General features: G+C 39.8%; 1 protein-coding gene across 1 annotated transcript in view; it reads right to left on the minus strand.

Moving 5' to 3' along the window:
• LOC138028986 (UDP-glucose:glycoprotein glucosyltransferase 1-like) overlaps positions 1 to 19,798 on the minus strand; it is a 107,182-nt gene that overhangs the window by 24,939 nt on the left and 62,445 nt on the right. Inside the window, exons 31-38 of the mRNA XM_068876643.1 lie at positions 17,926 to 18,195; positions 17,094 to 17,145; positions 14,233 to 14,339; positions 12,279 to 12,364; positions 11,135 to 11,216; positions 2,620 to 2,705; positions 1,984 to 2,079; positions 1,701 to 1,785 (exon numbers count right to left, since the gene is read on the minus strand). Of these exons, the coding sequence (XP_068732744.1) occupies positions 1,701 to 1,785; positions 1,984 to 2,079; positions 2,620 to 2,705; positions 11,135 to 11,216; positions 12,279 to 12,364; positions 14,233 to 14,339; positions 17,094 to 17,145; positions 17,926 to 18,195 (864 nt within the window). The remainder of the gene's footprint in view (positions 1 to 1,700; positions 1,786 to 1,983; positions 2,080 to 2,619; positions 2,706 to 11,134; positions 11,217 to 12,278; positions 12,365 to 14,232; positions 14,340 to 17,093; positions 17,146 to 17,925; positions 18,196 to 19,798) is intronic.

Here is a 19,798-nt window from a genome sequence, read left to right on the forward strand (position 1 = left end):
CGTCACTAGTTTCACATTTACGCAACTCGCTTTACTGGCATTTGCATGTGCTGTTTTGCCTCTACATTTTGCACATTGTGACTGTAAAGAAACACTAGTAAGACCCCCTGCGTTCTCATTTCCATGATAACACAATGGTTCATATTGATTTGGAATTGATGAGGGGGTCTCACTTCTGTTATAATGTGTCACTTACTGCCGTGTAAACAGGCCTCTTGAGTTGCAGAGAATCGGGTGGCAGTTACCACTGTTCTTTAACTCGAAACTCTTAGGTATGCATATGGTACGGCAATACTCGTGTCGATTCATGGCTTTACGTTGATAAGACCACGAGAAATTCGAATTTCAGGGAAACAAGAGCATAATCTTCATTTCTCGGGAACTAATTTTCGATTAATCCCGGGATTTATGCCGCGGCTACACGAGAGATTTTTGTCTTGCGCCGGTGATGCGATTGTTTTCAGATTTTGTCGCGTCGCCTGCGCGCCAGGGTGGCTACACTTATGACAAATTTTGGCGACAAATTGAAGGCCGCGCGAATCGCATACTTCGAGAGACCTGGGCACTATAAACAGGCATTCCTACTTCAATTTCATTGGCTAAATACTCTTTAGTCGCGTCGCAAGCGCGGGCAAAAAGTTGTAGGGTGGCTACACGAGCAACTATCTCTGCGATTTTGTCGCGAAAGTTTCAACTTTGGCGACTTTTTTCTTGCGATTTTTTCACCTGTCGCGTCGCAAGTTCAAGGATGGCTACACGTGCGATTTTCATCTCGCGCTGGCGACGCGACAAAGTTTGAAAAAATCGCATCACCAGCGCGAGCAAAAAATCGCTCGTGTAGCCGCGGCTTTATGGCTGGATGATTCACTCGGCTTCGTCATTGGTATGTGACATAACACTATATAAACTACCGCATAAGTCTCTTTTATTAGTGTAAGACCAAAAAAACAGAGTCGAGATCTAAGGAAATCATATTTTTTGGTTAAAGACAAAGACAAAATCCAAATTATTCCCCTTACACATCCACTCTGTTCTTTACTCGCGCACAATTCGAAACCAGCCTATTGTAACTTTACACGACGCTTGCGATTTTACGCTTCCCTGTTAGCAGAGGTATCTTTTCTTTTGGCGTTCGATGGGCTGAAGAGTACTGGAAAAGAGACCTCTGCCATGGGTCGAAACTCACTGTGTTAAGCATGCAAAGAGGTTACTTAGCGACCGCATCATCACATGATACCTCACATACTGTACGGGCTCACTTAACAACAGCGGCATTACGGTAAAGGAATGCGCGAGACACAGCAGGCCCAAGTTACAGTCCGCAAACATATCATTGGACATGAGTTTTGAACAGTCCCGTCTAAGGTAGGTCGTGGACGACGTTTGGATCAAAGTGAGTATCGACCCATGGCAGAGGTATCTTTTCCCGTAATCGTCAGCCCAGTGAATGCAAAAAGAATTCAGACTTCGGCTAGCAGGAACTCTTACGAACAAAACTAGCTCAGGAAAGTCCACCAAAAATGTTGTCCAGATTTGTTTCACTATCTTCACACGACAAAACGACTCATAACATTCAAAATGAAGTGAAAATTTACATTTCTACAACAGACGAAGATTTACAGCACCAGCCAGTCCAGTAATATTGCAATTTGCACTAAGTTATAAAGTTCACATAGTTTAAATAAATCATCAGAAAGTACCGTCAAAGAGGGCGACAGAAAGTTCTTGAGAAACCAAAATTTGACCGGATTTTTTGTATTCTTCATAACAGTCAGCATCATAATCCTAGGGAAAATATATAACACATGCAGGAAGATCATTAGCACAGCTTGTGTTCTCTGTTCTGCAACTGTTTGTTCTAGTACCTGTATAGCTGCAAATTATCATTTGATGGCCAAAACAGGGGGAAAGCATCAGTGACTTCTTATTCTAGATCTAAAACCAGAACAGTGCTAACAAGTGATGGTTTTACTGTCTGTATACCTCAAGAAACGTTCATAAAGATGCCCAGATGCAACCGAGAAAACATTGATGGTTTCATCTTGAGTTGACTTTTCTTTTGAATCACTTCCAACGATGCTGCAAACAAAAAACAAATGCAATAACATTTATCAAGTGCACTTTTCTGTATTAATTTTACTATATGTCACCTATGGAAATTGCTTTACATTCAACGACTATGGTGACTATTCAACCGTTGACAATACGGCCGTTTATACGAGAGAAACTAAGCCGCGGCTTTCTCTGGCCGCGGCGTACATAATACGCGAAAGGAATTGTTTATACGAACGTGAACGTAGGTTTTGTACCATTTATAGGGTGTGTTCGCGTCTTATATAAGCCGAGGCTCATTTTCTCTCGTATAAACGGCCCTAATATTACATATTTCCAGATCACATGTGACCACTTTAAACTGTGACAATAAGTGTCACCTTCCACAAAAGTGTCCGCCGTGCCTGGTTCGATTCTTGAAGGTAATGTCAAATGTGGGCTTAGTTTGTTGGTTCTCTTCATCGCTCCAAGGGTTTTGCTCCGGTAACTCTCTCCATGTCATTTCCAAGTGCCAATAGCAACTGCTAAATCAAATTTACCTGCATCATCGAGTAATGTTCGATTTACCTGGAAAGAGAATCCCAAATGCCCCCTGATTGACTGTCGGGGTCGCCAAGAAGGTCTTTTCTCTCCATGCCAGGTTTTCTCTTCACCTAGAAGCAAAATAAACAAATAAAAACCATTTCAACATTCCCACAGCACAGAACATTATGAAGATTTTGCAGAAATAAAAACCAAAAAAAAAAAAACCAAAAAATATATATATATCCACACTCAAAATGCAGACGTACGAACTCATCTCTGCAATATGACAACAGCTGGCGAAAAGATTGCTATGTTGTTGGAAATAGTGCAATTGATGCTGTTGTGAGTGTAACACACCAATGAACAATAAACGGAAAAGATTATTCCCATTGATTTACTGAGCAGCTGATAATTTTGCTCAATGAGAAGGCATATTCGCATTCGATAAATCAGATAATAATTGTACAGTCTCACCTTAACTTTTAAAAGCTTTCCAATAAAACTATCTACAACGACCGTAAACTGCTTGTCATCTTCTTCTGTACTGCCAGACACACTGGATAAAGAAACCAACGACTAATTTTTGAAACAGTCCTAGTAGGCATAACACTAACAACAAATCACTAGAGACACAAGCATAAACAAAGCCAACATACGCTACGCAGACATACTTACCTGCCTTTAATTAGCGTCTATTGTCCTAGCAAGACACTCGTTTTAAAGGTGCTACTGTGCTTGTGAATTTTGCTGTGTGCTGTATGCATGTGGCATGCGTCAGTATGAAGATGTTTTTACAAAGTGAAACCATATTAACATTCGAAATGAAATGTTGATGAAGCCCACTGGGAACTCGGAAAAATCCGAGCCCAAATGGGATTCGAACCCACGACTCTCCGTGATCTAGTCGGATGCTCTAACCACTGAGCTGTTCGAGACTCTATGGCGAGCAATGGTGAAATGTGGGTCTTTGACTCGAGCAGCATCACGCACCTACAGAGTCAAACAACGACTGACAGCATAGCTCATAACTTGCACCTCGCAAGTCACCTTAAAGTATATCTGAGAAGCGGCCAACCAACCACCCAAGAGAGCGAATGAGAGAATGATAGACACATATGAAATGAAATATTGATGGAACCGACTGGGAACTCGGAAAAATACGATTCGAACCCACGACTTTATACGAAACTATATAAACTACCGCATATTAAAAAATTCCAAATTTTAGTTTTTTAACAACTAAGGTGTGGGCGGGAAGAGGCACCCAGAGACGAAGTATTCACAAACTGTACTGCGTGCTGATACGAGCTGGTGCCTGTTGAAGGCTATTGCAGCCTGCACACCGGCTTTTCCGTTGAACATAGCGCGCAGTCCAAACATAGGGGCTTATTTCCACCGCGTGCCATTTTCAACAGAAGAGCCTGCTTGCAGGCTAGTTGAAGACTGGATAATGTGTCACAACTTCATTGGTATGAAAAAAAATTTTTACTTGACAATAGGCTACAGGTTGCGTTTCCTCAGTCCTTCAATTCAGCTGATTTCCGCTTCAACGGTCAATTTGCATATTGTTCCTGCTCAGAGGATTCAAATGATTCTACTCGCAAAAAAATAACCTACCTTTCTAAGTCATAAATTTCTGCTGATCTGCCCTCACGTACCCTTAGCGTCCAAGCCCCTGGGTAGGCCTTCAGCTGAAAGTATCCCTAAAGAAAAGCAAGCACGACATACATCAAATACTAGAGAAAATTTCGTTTTTCAATGGTGTCTGAGAAAAAAACAAACGTAGTTAAACGACCACGAAAGCCAAAATTATCTATGTCTTCCTCCTGCAGCCTTCCTCAATGCTTTCCACTGATGCAGATATCAGCACTTAAAGTCGCTTTGTACAACGTCCCTAATGTCCAATACTTGCCAATAAGGAAATTGGTAGTTATTTTGGGGCGACATAAGTGGTCCGTTGTGGTGGACGGCAGAAAACCGGGGAAGAGTAGGGCAACCCATAATAAGTTGATTCGGGATCGATGTTGTAAGACAGCGATGTAAGACTGCAGCCTTACATGGAACAAGCCAGCAATGCACTCGTTATCGTCATATCTTTATTTACCCTCAGATTTTAGAACGAGCTTGTTGTTGCTAACACATACTACTGAGCACTCCATGTCCGACTAAAGGACCACAAATACACTGGGCCGTTTCACCAACTGGTGCGATGTGGTGATAAATAATACAGACGACCTGTATATAACGGCCACCCTTGGGACTTGTGGAACTGCCCGCTTAATACAGGTGGCCGCTGTATACAGGATCAGTAAAAACATCACTGGGCGTGGTCTAATGCCAATTTAATGGCGTATCATACAAAAACACTTCATGCATTGAGACAGTAGGACAATCAACACTCTTTGAAGCGATCGGTAGTTTAAACAAAGTTGCAAACTTGTAACTTAACGTATATAATATACGTAACACTGTGTAAAAGTATTGTGCAATAAAGTGCCGTTTACTCTTCTACGAGTACACAGTGCTGCATTTTCTTGACTTACAGTTCATAACAAAAGATCTCATTCCGTCATTTCATAGTTGTTACGGTTCAATGTGCAGTTATAACGGAAATGTTGCTAATTAAAAGGAAGACAATATACAATACTGTACAAGTTGAAGTAATAGAGTAAGAATTACGGCAACGTAATAAAGTCGAACACGTACGTCTGGCGTTTCGGCATTTGAAACTTGTGTTTGTAGAGCAAGTCGTTAACTGTCGACACGCTTTATAGTGATAATGAATTGCATTTTAAACAATAAAATACAGCATAAAATGAGTTTCTGTTCAAGGGTGGCCACTTAATACAGGTAAAAATAACGAAGAAGACAAACATAGGACTGAGGGTGGCTGCGGTGGCTTAAGAGAGGTGGCCGTCTAATACAGGTTACACACTTATTACAGCGTTTGTATGAGCGAAAAATAGGGACTTTGAAAACTGGCCGCTTAATAGAGGGCCGTTATATGCAGTTCGACTGTAACTAATAATGATGATGAAGATGACTAATAAATGACAATATACAACAAGTACACCATGTTATTATCATACATGTAGCTACTGATGAAATATACCGGGTACTAAGAGATTTTCCTTTGCCTAAAATCATATTCTTCACCGTGTGCAGTGAAGGTATTATTTTTATCTTTCACATGTGAGGATATAGGTGTCGTCATGGTAAAACAATTAACCAATAAAAAGTGAGCTTCCCCTTCCTGGTAGGATACTTTTGTCCTGACATACAATTTTTCTCTACTACATGACATTCTCATGATTAGTTTTATGTTACTCAACATGTCACAGGGCTCGAAATAACGAAAAAAATCCAGTCGCAATTTTGCGCCAAGGTATGTAAATTTAAGAAAATTCACGGCGAGAAACAAACTAATTATGTCACGTCTTTATTTATTTTAGCAAAGTGGCAACTGCTAACCCTTTTGTTTCAAAAGAGCGAAGGTGAAAACAAGTCCCAAATTTGCGACTTCTCCAGATATTTTAGTCGCAAGGGAACAAAATTAAGTGGCAATTTTGAGCCCTGCAAGAGTGTTTTAGCGGTAGAGTTTTTTCACTTTTTCGCCGTTTTGGAAATGAATAAAACAAGTTCTTTTAAATCCGGACATTTCATCAGTATTTATATATAAACAGAACATAACGTGGCCATACAGGGATGCGAATTAATTTTCATCTTCTCGTGCTGTTGGCATCTTGCACTGGTTCACTGCGCTCACTCATGAGAGATACTATCGGCACTCCAAAGATAAAATTGATATCATACGCAGCTAGCCATGTAATATCTTCTATTTATTTTAGTGCACTTTATGTGGCTGTGCCATAATTTTTTTTTTGCTCTGTTGCACATTTCCATAGGTACATGACAAGGATGTGATTGGGGTAGAACATCATCCACACAACAATTTGATTTCCACATATAGTGAAGATGGACAGCTTAAATTATGGCAGCCTTAGCAGGAAAGCTTTCTTCAAAGGGAACAAAGTCCGGCTAGAGAATCGTCCTTTTAGGCTTTCCCTCAAGGACATGACTGTACATGACAAAAGAAATTAGGATTGGAACAGAAAACGATTTCTTGTTCCATGTTCACTTGTACACACAAGATCAGTATGTACAAGCTGTTGCAGTTGTTGAACTGTATTGTGACAGTAGTTTTTACTACTGAATTTTGCCAACTTACAGGACTGTGTATCAATGTTGATTGTCAAACGTAGGAAGAGTTGTGTGAAAACAAAAAACTGAACATCTCGTACGCTGTATCATTGCTGTGTCTTAACACAAGGCAGACATTAATTTTGCCAGGTTCCTCTATAAGTTGAGGTAAATACAGAACGCTGATGCTAACTTTCTTGACTTTTCTCTCTCTTCTTAGCTATGATTGCTTCAAAACATCAGTCGTTCTTTTTAAAAAAAAAAAAACCTTAAGACATCCACCATACGGATGATACAGTTTTAAGTAACTTTGGGCTCAAAATGTTAGTGACATTGTGTATTTTAACCCCATAGATAATACATTCCATTTTCTGTGATATTGTTATTTGGTTTTCAAGAGACAAGTGGCTACTATTAAAGAATTTACTGACTTCCTTTTTTTTTTAGATGCTTGAAACTCATACATCTAAGCATGTTTTTCCCATGAAAATAATCTTCCTGCTAGTTTATACCTGCACGTTATCACCTACATTATAAAGTGTATGACACATTTAACATAAATTTTTCTAACAAAATCAAACGTTTCTACTGTAACAATTTTTTAGTTCGTTCTTGAGTGCACAGTAAATCTTTGTAAATGTGGTTGCCTATTCAGTACTAATTAAAGTACTGTGAGTTTTCATCGGGGGGACTGAGATCCGATGTTATCTTTCACCCCCTGAAGAGGCCTGATTGATGTCACAGTAGAAGTTGCCTGGTGTTTGACAGAGTAAACTCTTCATTAAGTATCACCTTAAAAGGGAAAGGGTTAGTGCAAGTCTATGTGAAGTGACATTAGCAGGCTTGCAATGCATTTAATGCATTGAACCTATGGCAGTGAAGATATTATTTTTACATCTCATTAAAAGGTTTGATACTTGGAAGTGAATCCCAAAGGAGTCTTGTGGCAGCTTTTATCACCCCTGATGAAGACACCAGCACAAAGGGTCAAAACACATGGGGTCTTGCAGTTTAACTTTGTCAGTTATATGTACAATCAATTACACAAACCATGTCTGACTTGCAGTTATACTTGAATGCAGATGCCACCCCAGCTGCAAGCAAAATGACTTCTTGAGAGTGGTGTATGAGGGCATGCAAGCCAGCAAAAACAGCCTGACGTTATCAGAACTTTTCAGAATATTATTGCAATTTGCTGATGTAACAGCTTACATCGTAACATGTATTTTGCATTCCACAGGATGCTTGATCGAAGCATTCTTAAACAAAAAGCTATTAATAGTATAATAAGTAATACCTTAAAAAACAAGTACAGTATGTTCCAGTCAAAAGAGATGCATTTGTTTATTCTACCATAACTGCACTGCTGCAGCACAACTAAATGCAAAAAAAAAATGCAGAAGCATTAATCAAGTAAACAAGAATGCATTGCACTTGCATTCATTCTGGAATCACACACATCACTAAAGTATTATCTAATGATATATCGTGCTGGTAACACCAGCAGAGATTCCTAAGGTAAAAATGTTCCTCAAAACTGCCATGGAAGATATTTTGTGATCCTGATTTCAACAAAATTATTCAGAGACATTGAAATAATCAAGTGCAAAATGTCATCACGACTGATTAGAAACGTTTTCGAGTGGAATGTTGTTAACGCATTGACGAGTACACTTTAAAATCTATTAAGACTCGCTCCTAGGAGTCAGTGGGGTTAAAGTACTAACTTTAAGGTAACTTAAAGTGCTACTATGACCAAAAATCAAAACTGTCTATGTAAACTGAACACAAAGTGACGGAAGTTTTAAGCCTTCATTTAAAAAAGACACCTGTTTATTTTTGAGTGAAATTCTCCTTATTAATGGTCCACATTACTAATTCAAAATCTTGAGAGAGCTGGATTGAGGATAAGATGACGTCAAAGACTCGCTAGTTTAAAAATGCAATTGGTGTGCACGCGCCTAAAATTAATTATTTTGCAGCATGGGAGTTTCGAGCTTTCAGACTTTTAAACTCGTGTTTTGCATGTATAATAATCTGCGTTTACATGCTGCAGTTTTAACCTGGTGAGTGTTTGATGTCATCTTATCATCAATCCAACCCTCTGAGGGCCAATCGGTTGGTCTTGAACATGAGTAATGGCGGCCGTGAAATCAAAAACTTGCACTCAAAGCAAACAGCCTTTGGATAAAATTCGAAGCACAACATTTTGCCAGTCAGGTGTGAAGGAAAAAAGGAAGTGAATTTTTTTTATCATAGTAGCACTTTAATTGATGGTCAACAAGACACCAGCTTTTGTAATACATACTAGTCAAATGGTACCCACAAGAATCTAAAGGCAAGTTAGTTAAACCTAATTTTCTATACTTCAGCATTATTCCATTGGACTCTAATTCAAAATTACAGAGCAGAATACACTGCAAAACGGATAATCATAGACCACCACAATGATAATAACCCCAAACACTATTGCGGTGGTTGGCTAACTTCCTCGTCTCCGTACTCAATTGGTTGGCAGTCACCATGTCTCCTCGTAAAATTGCATCTCTAGTCTAGGTATGAAACAAACCTCAAAGTCTCAATATTTGGACAGCAATACTAAAAAAGAAATGCCCTGTTTCATGAAATGTGAAACACACCTGATTTGACTTCAGTATAGCAAACAATTCCTATTGGCCAGCAGCAAAACAAACAGGCAAACCAGGACAACCCACAGTAGTCAGGTGGTGCAACCTGTGGAGCAAGAATGACACCTGGTCCACCCTGCTGCTGTGGAGTCAAAGTGAGAAATGTTGGTTAAAGGCAGGAAATAACTGTGCTCAAAAGTAGGGAACTCAATCTTTAAAGGCTGCATGTCTGCAAGATTTTGTACTTGCTGCAAGCCGCCAGGCACGCAGCGACACTAACCTTGCCGACCACTTTCTTGCGCATGGTTTACCTGTCGTACTGGATCTTCGCCAGATTTCATGAGCGAGTGGGTGGGCTCGTGCTCAGCACAAGACTTGGATGATTGTCAGAAAGTTTTGGGGTCACTATTTTCGGATTATCATTAGAATAGTTTTGCTTCCATGCTGGTTTCGTACATCCCTTCACTTTTCACTTTTCATTGAGTTGTAATCCTCTTCAGTTGAATCCTTACTTTATAACTTGAATGGTTTTAGGTCATTTTGAGGAAACACTGCTCCACTTGGAAACACTGCTCCACTTGGTGTGAGCTTTCTATTCTGAATGAATTTTCAATGTTAACCCATTCATCCCTGAAGCCACCCCAAGTAAAATTGTCTGGCATTAAACAGAGTCAAGTCTTAAGTCTCGCTCTCAGGACTGAAAAGCTGAAAATGAAAATTTATTATACATGTACATTGTAAACCTAGAGTAATTATAAATTGTTTTGTTTTACTATGAAATGATATATGAAATGGATCATATACGAACTGCGGATATGAAATCAAGTGAAGCTATGATCCTCACAGTTATGAACGCAATTTTTGCAATTGCGTAAAGAAGCCTGAAAAATTCAGGACTTCAACGGGGTTTGAAACCAACGCTCTAACCAACTGAGCTATGAAGCCACTGACGTTGGGAGCTGGTCATTTGTGGGTTCTAATGTTCCCGTGAGGAATGAATCAACGATGAAATCATATATGAAATGGATCATATATGAACTGCAGATATGAAATCAAGGCTTCTTTACGCAATTGCAAAATTGCATTCATAACTGCGAGGATCATAGCTTCTCTTGATTTCATATCCGCAGTTCATACATGTATATGATCCATTTCATATATCATTTCATCGTTGATTCATTCCTCACGGGAACATTAGAACCCACAAATGACCAGCTCCCAATGTCAGTGGCTTCATAGCTCAGTTTGTTAGAGCGTCGCACCGGTATCGCGGTCACTGGTTCAAAACCCGTTGAAGTCCTGAATTTTTCAGGCTTCTTTACGCAATTGCAAAAATTGCGTTCATGACTGCGAGGATCATAGCTTCACTTGATGTTTGGTAACTTACCACGACTGTGACGGTGTTATGCTGAGTTGTGATTGGAGCACTAGCATATTGGTAACCTGGCTGAGCGCTGACTGGTGCTTGGTAGAAAAATATATATTTATCCACACTCAAAATGCAGACGTACGAACTCATCTCTGCAATATGACAACAGCTGGCGAAAAGATTGCTATGTTGTTGGAAATAGTGCAATTGATGCTGTTGTGAGTGTAACACACCAATGAACAATAAACGGAAAAGATTATTCCCATTGATTTACTGAGCAGCTGATAATTTTGCTCAATGAGAAGGCAAAAGGGAACGATATTCGCATTCGATAAATCAGATAATAATTGTACAGTCTCACCTTAACTTTTAAAAGCTTTCCAATAAAACTATCTACAACGACCGTAAACTGCTTGTCATCTTCTTCTGTACTGCCAGACACACTGGATAAAGAAACCAACGACTAATTTTTGAAACAGTCCTAGTAGGCATAACACTAACAACAAATCACTAGAGACACAAGCATAAACAAAGCCAACATACGCTACGCAGACATACTTACCTGCCTTTAATTAGCGTCTATTGTCCTAGCAAGACACTCGTTTTAAAGGTGCTACTGTGCTTGTGAATTTTGCTGTGTGCTGTATGCATGCGGCATGCGTCAGTATGAAGATGTTTTTACAAAGTGAAACCATATTAACATTCGAAATGAAATGTTGATGAAGCCCACTGGGAACTCGGAAAAATCCGAGCCCCAAATGGGATTCGAACCCACGACTCTCCGTGATCTAGTCGGATGCTCTAACCACTGAGCTGTTCGAGACTCTATGGCGAGCAATGGTGAAATGTGGGTCTTTGACTCGAGCAGCATCACGCACCTACAGAGTCAAACAACGACTGACAGCATAGCTCATAACTTGCACCTCGCAAGTCACCTTAAAGTATATCTGAGAAGCGGCCAACCAACCACCCAAGAGAGCGAATGAGAGAATGATAGACACATATGAAATGAAATATTGATGGAACCGACTGGGAACTCGGAAAAATACGATTCGAACCCACGACTTCATACGAAACTATATAAACTACCGCATATTAAAAAATTCCAAATTTTAGTTTTTTAACAACTAAGGTGTGGGCGGGAAGAGGCACCCAGAGACGAAGTATACATAAACTGTACTGCGTGCTGATACGAGCTGGTGCCTGTTGAAGGCTATTGCAGCCTGCACACCGGCTTTTCCGTTGAACATAGCGCGCAGTCCAAACATAGGGGCTTATTTCCACCGCGTGCCATTTTCAACAGAAGAGCCTGCTTGCAGGCTAGTTGAAGACTGGATAATGTGTCACAACTTCATTGGTATGAAAAAAAATTTTTACTTGACAATAGGCTACAGGTTGCGTTTCCTCAGTCCTTCAATTCAGCTGATTTCCGCTTCAACGGTCAATTTGCATATTGTTCCTGCTCAGAGGATTCAAATGATTCTACTCGCAAAAAAATAACCTACCTTTCTAAGTCATAAATTTCTGCTGATCTGCCCTCACGTACCCTTAGCGTCCAAGCCCCTGGGTAGGCCTTCAGCTGAAAGTATCCCTAAAGAAAAGCAAGCACGACATACATCAAATACTAGAGAAAATTTCGTTTTTCAATGGTGTCTGAGAAAAAAACAAACGTAGTTAAACGACTACGAAAGCCAAATTTATCTATGTCTTCCTCCTGCAGCCTTCCTCAATGCTTTCCACTGATGCAGATATCAGCACTTAAAGTCGCTTTGTACAACGTCCCTAATGTCCAATACTTGCCAATAAGGAAATTGGTAGTTATTTTGGGGCGACATAAGTGGTCCGTTGTGGTGGACGGCAGAAAACCGGGGAAGAGTAGGGCAACCCATAATAAGTTGATTCGGGATCGATGTTGTAAGACAGCGATGTTAAGACTGCAGCCTTACATGGAACAAGCCAGCAATGCACTCATCGTCATATCTTTATTTACCCTCAGATTTTAGAAGAGCTTGTTGTTGCTAACACATACTACTGAGCACTCCATGTCCGACTAAAGGACCACAAATAACTGGGCCGTTTCACCAACTGGTGCGATGTGGTGATAAATAATACAGTCGAACCTGTATATAACGGCCACCCTTGGGACTTGAGGAACTGCCCGCTTAATACAGGTGGCCGCTTTATACAGGATCAGTAAAAACACTCACTGGGCGTGGTCTAATGCCAATTTAATGGCGTATCATACAAAAACACTTCATGCATGGAGACAGTAGGACAATCAACACTCTTTGAAGCGATCGGTAGTTTAAACAAAGTTGCAAACTTGTAAACTTAACGTTATAATATACGTAACACTGTGTAAAAGTATTGTGCAATAAAGTGCCCTTTACTCTTCTACGGTACACAGTGCTGCATTTCTATGACTTACAGTTCATAACAAAAGATCTCATTCCGTCATTTCATAGTTGTTACGTTCAATGTGCAGTTATAACGGAAATGTTGCTAATTAAAAGTAGGACAATATACAATACTGTACAAGTTGAAGTAACAGAGTAAGAATTACGGCAACGTAATAAAGTCGAACACGTACGTCTGGCGTTTCGGCATTTGAAACTTGTGTTTGTAGAGCAAGTCGTTAACTGTCGACACTGCTTTATAGTGATGATGAATTGCATTTTAAACAATAAAATACAGCATAAAATGAGTTTCTGTTCAAGGGTGGCCACTTAATACAGGTAAAAATAACGAAGAAAGACAAACATAGGACTGCCACAGGGTGGCCGCGGCCGCTTAATAGAGGTGGCCGACTAAAACAGGTAACAAATACAGCCTTTGTATGAGCGAAAAATCGGGACTTTGAAAACTGGCCGCTTAATAGAGGGCCGTTATATGCAGGTTCGACTGTAATAATAATGATGATGAAGATGACGAGGACGACGCCGACAATAACAAGAACAAGAAGAAGAAGAAGAAGAACAAGAACGAGAAGAAGAAGAAGAAGAAGAAGAACAAGAACGAGAAGAAGAAGAAGAAGAAGAAGAAGAAGAAGAAGAAGAAGAAGAAGAAGAAGAAGAAGAAGAAGAAGAAGAAGAAGAAGGAGGAGGAGGAGGAGGAGGAGGAGGAGGAGGAAAAGGAGAAAATCAATGGTTTATTATCATCGTTACCACGGAGTGGCTCTTCATCGTCTGATACAAACTATAGCTAAGACTCAGTAATGAAATCGTGACTACAAAAAGTTAAACAAGCCGTAGTATCTAAGAATTAATATATAAATAACAAATAAAATACATGAATTAGATTGCGGATAAAAGTAGGTTGAAGTAAGCTCATAATAACGAGAACCTCCCCACCCCTCCTCCCCAACAAAAAAGAAACTAACCTTGACATCTAATCGCTTGATAGGATTTTAAGATATCAGAACGCTTTTTTACAGAAACAAATATTCCGAATTTGTCTTACCAAGTTTGCCATTACAATCGTGTCAAACATAGCAGGATTTCTTGGTGTACCAAGAGTAAATTGCAGTCCGCGGGGTGGCTGTCTGGTGTCGAAATCGGAGCAATGGCCTGAAATATGATATCAGACGTGGTTTCAGCAAGCGTAAGGTTTACCAAAGTAAAATTGCTTCTTTTAATCTGACCGGTTTACCTTAGGAAGGCTCACCTAGGTGATTGTTTCAATTGTTAAGTAACCGATAACAATTGGAAACATGGAAAACCCAACCAAAAATGAAAGGTTGTTTCATTTACCCTGCTAAACCTACCAATGAGAAGGGAAGATTTTTAAAGAGCATGTGCTGTGCGAGATCAATCGCAAATAGCCAATCTTAAAGGGAAAGTACGGTCTACAAAAGTTCTTTACGTGTATTGCCATACTTGACCACTCTTTTGGACTAAATGTGTTTAAATAGCCAACAATAACGCTTCAAAAATAGGCAAATTTAAATTGAAATCCGCCATCTTTATTTTGGTAATGCAAACGAGACTATGACGAAGCAATAGTCAGGGATTTCTCCGGACGACTAAATGTACTTGATGTAAGGAAGAAAAACACTTGCGAGGGGAGCAATACTTTGTATACTTGAATCTTAATCCAGAGGCTAAATTGTATTGATATTGGCTCCACCTCTGAACAGATTTACCTCGTGGTCGTTAAACAGGATTTCATGTGTGAGTTATATGCAGGGGTTTTAGAAAGCCAAAGAGAGCTTGCAGTGCTATCCCACGCTCATTGCTGTGAAATAAATGCCTGGAAATCAAGTTTAATCAGTCTACCGTGGCTTTCTACGAGATCCCTGTTACAACTTCAAAAGAAACGATCGATTTATATATTTCCATCGAATGGTAAGAGTAAATCGTTTCAGTAGTTTCTATACTGCTAACAAAATTTAACCACATTTCAAGTTACGTTTATTAGTGCATAACAGTGAAAGTCGTCTACATATGGCTTGATTCAATTTTCTCGCTCCAATATAATGATATTTTGGACTAGTTGACTGAGCTTTCCGTATGAAGCGAATGTCACCAAGACCAATATTCTTATACCTGAAGATCCCGCTTGAAGTCCTCCTTGGTAAAATGACAGACCCAAACAGACAATACAGCAGTGAGGTTTTCACGTTTGAGGAATCCATCCGCATTTTATTTTCGCTGACCAACTTTTATTTAAATTTTAATTTTCCGGTGTAAGCTTATTCTTATATGTGTTCTCAAGTCTAAACATGTGCCTAGTTTCATCCTCCTCGAAAGCGTACACCCCAACAGCGGTAATTGTTGCTGTGAAAAAGCCTTGCTACGTGTATTGAGCAACATCTAAAAGTTTTGTCGGCTTATTCTAAATTAAACGCTTTCCCGTGTGAAAGCAAACAAATACGTTTGCACAAGCATCGAAGACGGCTGTCGCTAAAGGAAGAAAGTGAAAAAGGTACGCTTGTCGAATATTTCTTTGTCGCACGTTCAAGGTTTTTGTCTTGTTTACATTTGCTCTGGCTGATTTTTGCCGCCTAGTTTGATTTACTTGAAAATCTATAAGTATTAAGTGACTCGAGTTTGTTGCACTTATGGCCTACATGGCCTACTACCTTTTGAACCACAAGACCTTTTACCATAGTTCATCTTACATTTGAATTTCTCGAAGCAGAAAGGTCACACAACATTGAGAAAGTGATCGGGAATCGAAGAACTTGGTAAGGTCGAACAGGTTTGTTCACTATTACTACGTCATAACACGTCATATCCAAGATGGCGCTCTCCAAGTCATGAAAGAGGCACCTTCAAAGTGCTCTTGTCACATTTTAACAGGGAACTGGACAAAACGGCAATTATTTACGAATTCCTGGGGAAAAGTTTTCGTAATTTAGAGAAACTTTTTCTAGACCGTACTTTCCCTTTAAGTAGGCTGAACGTAACCAATGACAGTAACTAAAAGAACGAAAAGATATAAGAAATAAATCATATATTGAACTGAGGATATGAAATCAAGTGAAGCTATTATGATCCTTGCAGTTATGAACGCAATTTCAGCACTTGTATATAGAAGCCTGGAAAATTCAGGATTTGAACGGGGTTTGAACCCGTGACATCGCGATGCCGGTGCGACGCTCTAACCAACTGAGCTATGAAGCCACTGATGTTGGGAGCTGGTCATTTGCGGGTTCAAATGTTCCCGAGATGAACGAATCAATGAACGAAATCATATTTATTATTCAACACATTGTGACAATGTCCAAATATGGTCATAGCGCACTCAATATTCGTCGTGCGTACTCAACGTATATCCTGCGATACGTAATTTTGTGCGTCGCGGAGAAAAATGGTAGTTTTTTCAGAATTCTTTTCCCAATAAACGTAGAAAATTGCGCTTTTTCATCAATGTGTTGAATAATAAAACAACTATCCTGCTCAATCTTGCGGAATATCGCCTGATTTTAGCCAACTCGGCCTACGGCCCCGTCGGCTAAGTATCAGGCGATTTTCCGCGCGATTTCGCAGGATAATTGTTAAATATACGGTTTCAAACCCCGTTGTAGTCCTGAATTTTTTAGGGGTCTCTACGCAATTACTAAAATTGCGTTCATAACTGCGAGGATCATAGCTTCACTTGAGTATCTTAAAGAGAACATGTTTAGATATCTTACGTTTGAAAGCGAACCCAAAGGGGCCAATTTGCAAGGAAACAAAAGAACATTTAAATGGTGGCCATTTTGGAATAAGGTGTTTAAAGGTGGGAAATTAATATTACATAGTGTTCATGTTACGAAATGTCCAAGGTAATTTTGAGTCACGGAAGCAAGCCTATATTCTCACTACACATTATGATACCTTCAATGAAGATGTATTCCAGCTCAAAGTTCGCCACAACTTGTTTTTCGACCTGAAGACGGACAAAAAGCAAATTCAGGAGTAATGTCATCTTCGGATTTTAACGACGACGCTCTTCCAAAAAAGACCAACAATTTCTCTTAAGACTACCTTGCCGTATTTAGATTCAATCTGTAACCATTTTATTGTTTAAAACAAATACAATAGCAACTACCTTTGACTAAACAAGAAGCTACAGGTAGCCTACACCTGTTTTAAGGATTTTAGCACACTTCCTTTACTATAAGTTCACAGTATTTCAGTGGATTCTTTTTTTGGTTACAATAACTTAGTTAATACCCAGTTTCAATTCCGTAGTCCGAAGTCCACAGTCCGCATTCCGTGACCCAATGATAGGGTTAAGTGCGATCGTAGACAGTTGTTTACATTTAAAACTGTTGTTAACGGCAATGATTCCAATCAAAGCCAGTAAACAGATGCTTTGCAAGTCTCTACGATGGTATTGAACAATATTTAATACTTTTCTAATACTTGGGCCGCCTTCTACGAGACAGAAAAATCTTACGCATACACAGCCAGATCGTGACCCCCCCCCCCCCCCCAAAAAAAAAATAATAATAATAATAATAAAATAAAGTCCAAGGTCCACAAATACATGTGCATCAACACCTGCTGATTTTGATAAGAATCAGAAAGCGTTCCCTTCCTCTTCTCCCCAACTTCAGCAGTACTCCTGCCTGGGAATACAGGCAATTAACGTAACATAGTGTCCCCAAACTCCGCTCCTCAAGTAAGGATAACGAGCTGCCTTTACCCAAAACCTAAGACTCACGTCTTGTAACTTGATATTGTCCAAGTCATAAGGCGAGTACACAGCTTCCACCATCCAGCCTAAGGGTGTGTCTATACCCATTGTCAATAGCACAGACTCTGGCATGTCCGAGAACAGAGAAAATGGACCCTCACTCAAGGCTCCATCCTTGTCAAATGTCAGTTGAGGTTCCAGAACATAGCGATAAAAGCGATTTACTGGCAACTCCGACAGCTTCTCACGAGAGTTCATCGCAATTTTAAAATTCACGTTTGTCACATTTTGAAGGACCTACGGAAAAATAAACATTTTTTTTATTATTTTTAATAGTTTAAGAACACTGCATTTGTTGCCGGTTTTTCCTTGTTGTTTTGCCTTTTTTCTAAGGTAAGGGTAAATGGTTATTTATTTGTTCAGAAATTGCTATCTGGTTAAGCGTTTGTCCCCAATAAAACAGAGGACAATAGAGATATTTCGCCTAACGTTTACGTGAAAATGATAATCCTCACCAGTCAAATTTTGCGAGTTTCGACGAAGCTGTTTTGAGAGTCAACAGAGAGTCAACGTGAGTTTACGAAGAAAATTGCGGTAAGGACTCAGTCATGAATGATCTACAACCATGAACCCTAAATTTTCCTTGCTTGACTTACCGGAAAATGGTTTTGAGGTTTTTTTTTCTTCCCCATAAACAAATTAATCAATAATAGCTATTAATGAAGAAAGGACGAGTTTGTTAGGCTAAGCATTAAAACGTTGCGAAAATCATGTTTTTATTTTTTCTGTGGCAATTGCAACGTCTTCATTTACAATCGAAGATAGAGGCGAAATCATTCAAATCTTAATGTATTCATTTCGTGGTTTTTACCTCAATGATTCACGGTCTTTAAAAGCAATTTTGTGCATACCCTGGTCGGAAGTAATTAATTCATGCATGTATGTTGTTGAACTTTCCTCAGCGTCAGAGAACGCATGTTTTATGAGTCAAATGAGTCAATGAGTCATGAGTCATGAGTCATGAGTCAATGGACTCACAGTCAATATAGCAATAATTTGTTGATTAAGCCTAAGCTCTCGTTTCAGTGATTAGGCCTAAGCACTCTCTGAAATTTTAGCTTTCATTTTATGGTTTAATTAACTGCACTAACCACAGGTAACCCAGGCTCACTGTGTGCGTCACGTAGGTATTAAAATATAGAGAACATATGAGGCGAAGTTTAGGTCTGAAAATTTGCTAGAAAATGGTAATCAAAATCGATAAAACTTACCATGTGGTGAGCTGTTGATGTCTTTAATACGTACACGAAGTTTCGGGGAAAATGGTCCCCGTTCACCTTCCTTCATAATATAGTGACAAGGTAGGAGACGGAAGCCAGCGTCGGGACTCCGATCGACCCAAAACAAGCACGATTTTTTCCGCGAAGATCAAATCCAGTCGCTAAATAAACACGCCAGGTTCGTGGAATAGGAATTTCTCTAAACCATGAATCCACTGGAGCATCTCCAGGTAGCAACGCGGAGCCACCAGACTCCGTAAAACTTGTAAGTTAACCTGCTAAAATGGCGGCCAGAAAGCGTGGTACTCACGAAGTGCCCAATTCAAAATGGCACTGAACTCTGGACGCCTGGTGACGAGTATAATAAGTCTCCCTCGAGGGAGGGGAGTCCCAAATTGCTAAAAACAAAACTCAGTGAGCAATTTGGGACTCCCCTCCCTCGAGGGAGACTTATTATACTCGTCACCAGGCGTCCAGAGTTCAGTGCCATTTTGAATTGGGCACTTCGTGAGTACCACGCTTTCTGGCCGCCATTTTAGCAGGTTAACTTACAAGTTTTACGGAGTCTGGTGGCTCCGCGTTGCTACCTGGAGATGCTTCAGTTGATTCATGGTTTAGAG

Source organism: Montipora capricornis, chromosome 13, assembly GCF_036669925.1.
Source record: "Montipora capricornis isolate CH-2021 chromosome 13, ASM3666992v2, whole genome shotgun sequence".
Classification (NCBI taxonomy): Eukaryota; Metazoa; Cnidaria; class Anthozoa; order Scleractinia; family Acroporidae; genus Montipora; species Montipora capricornis.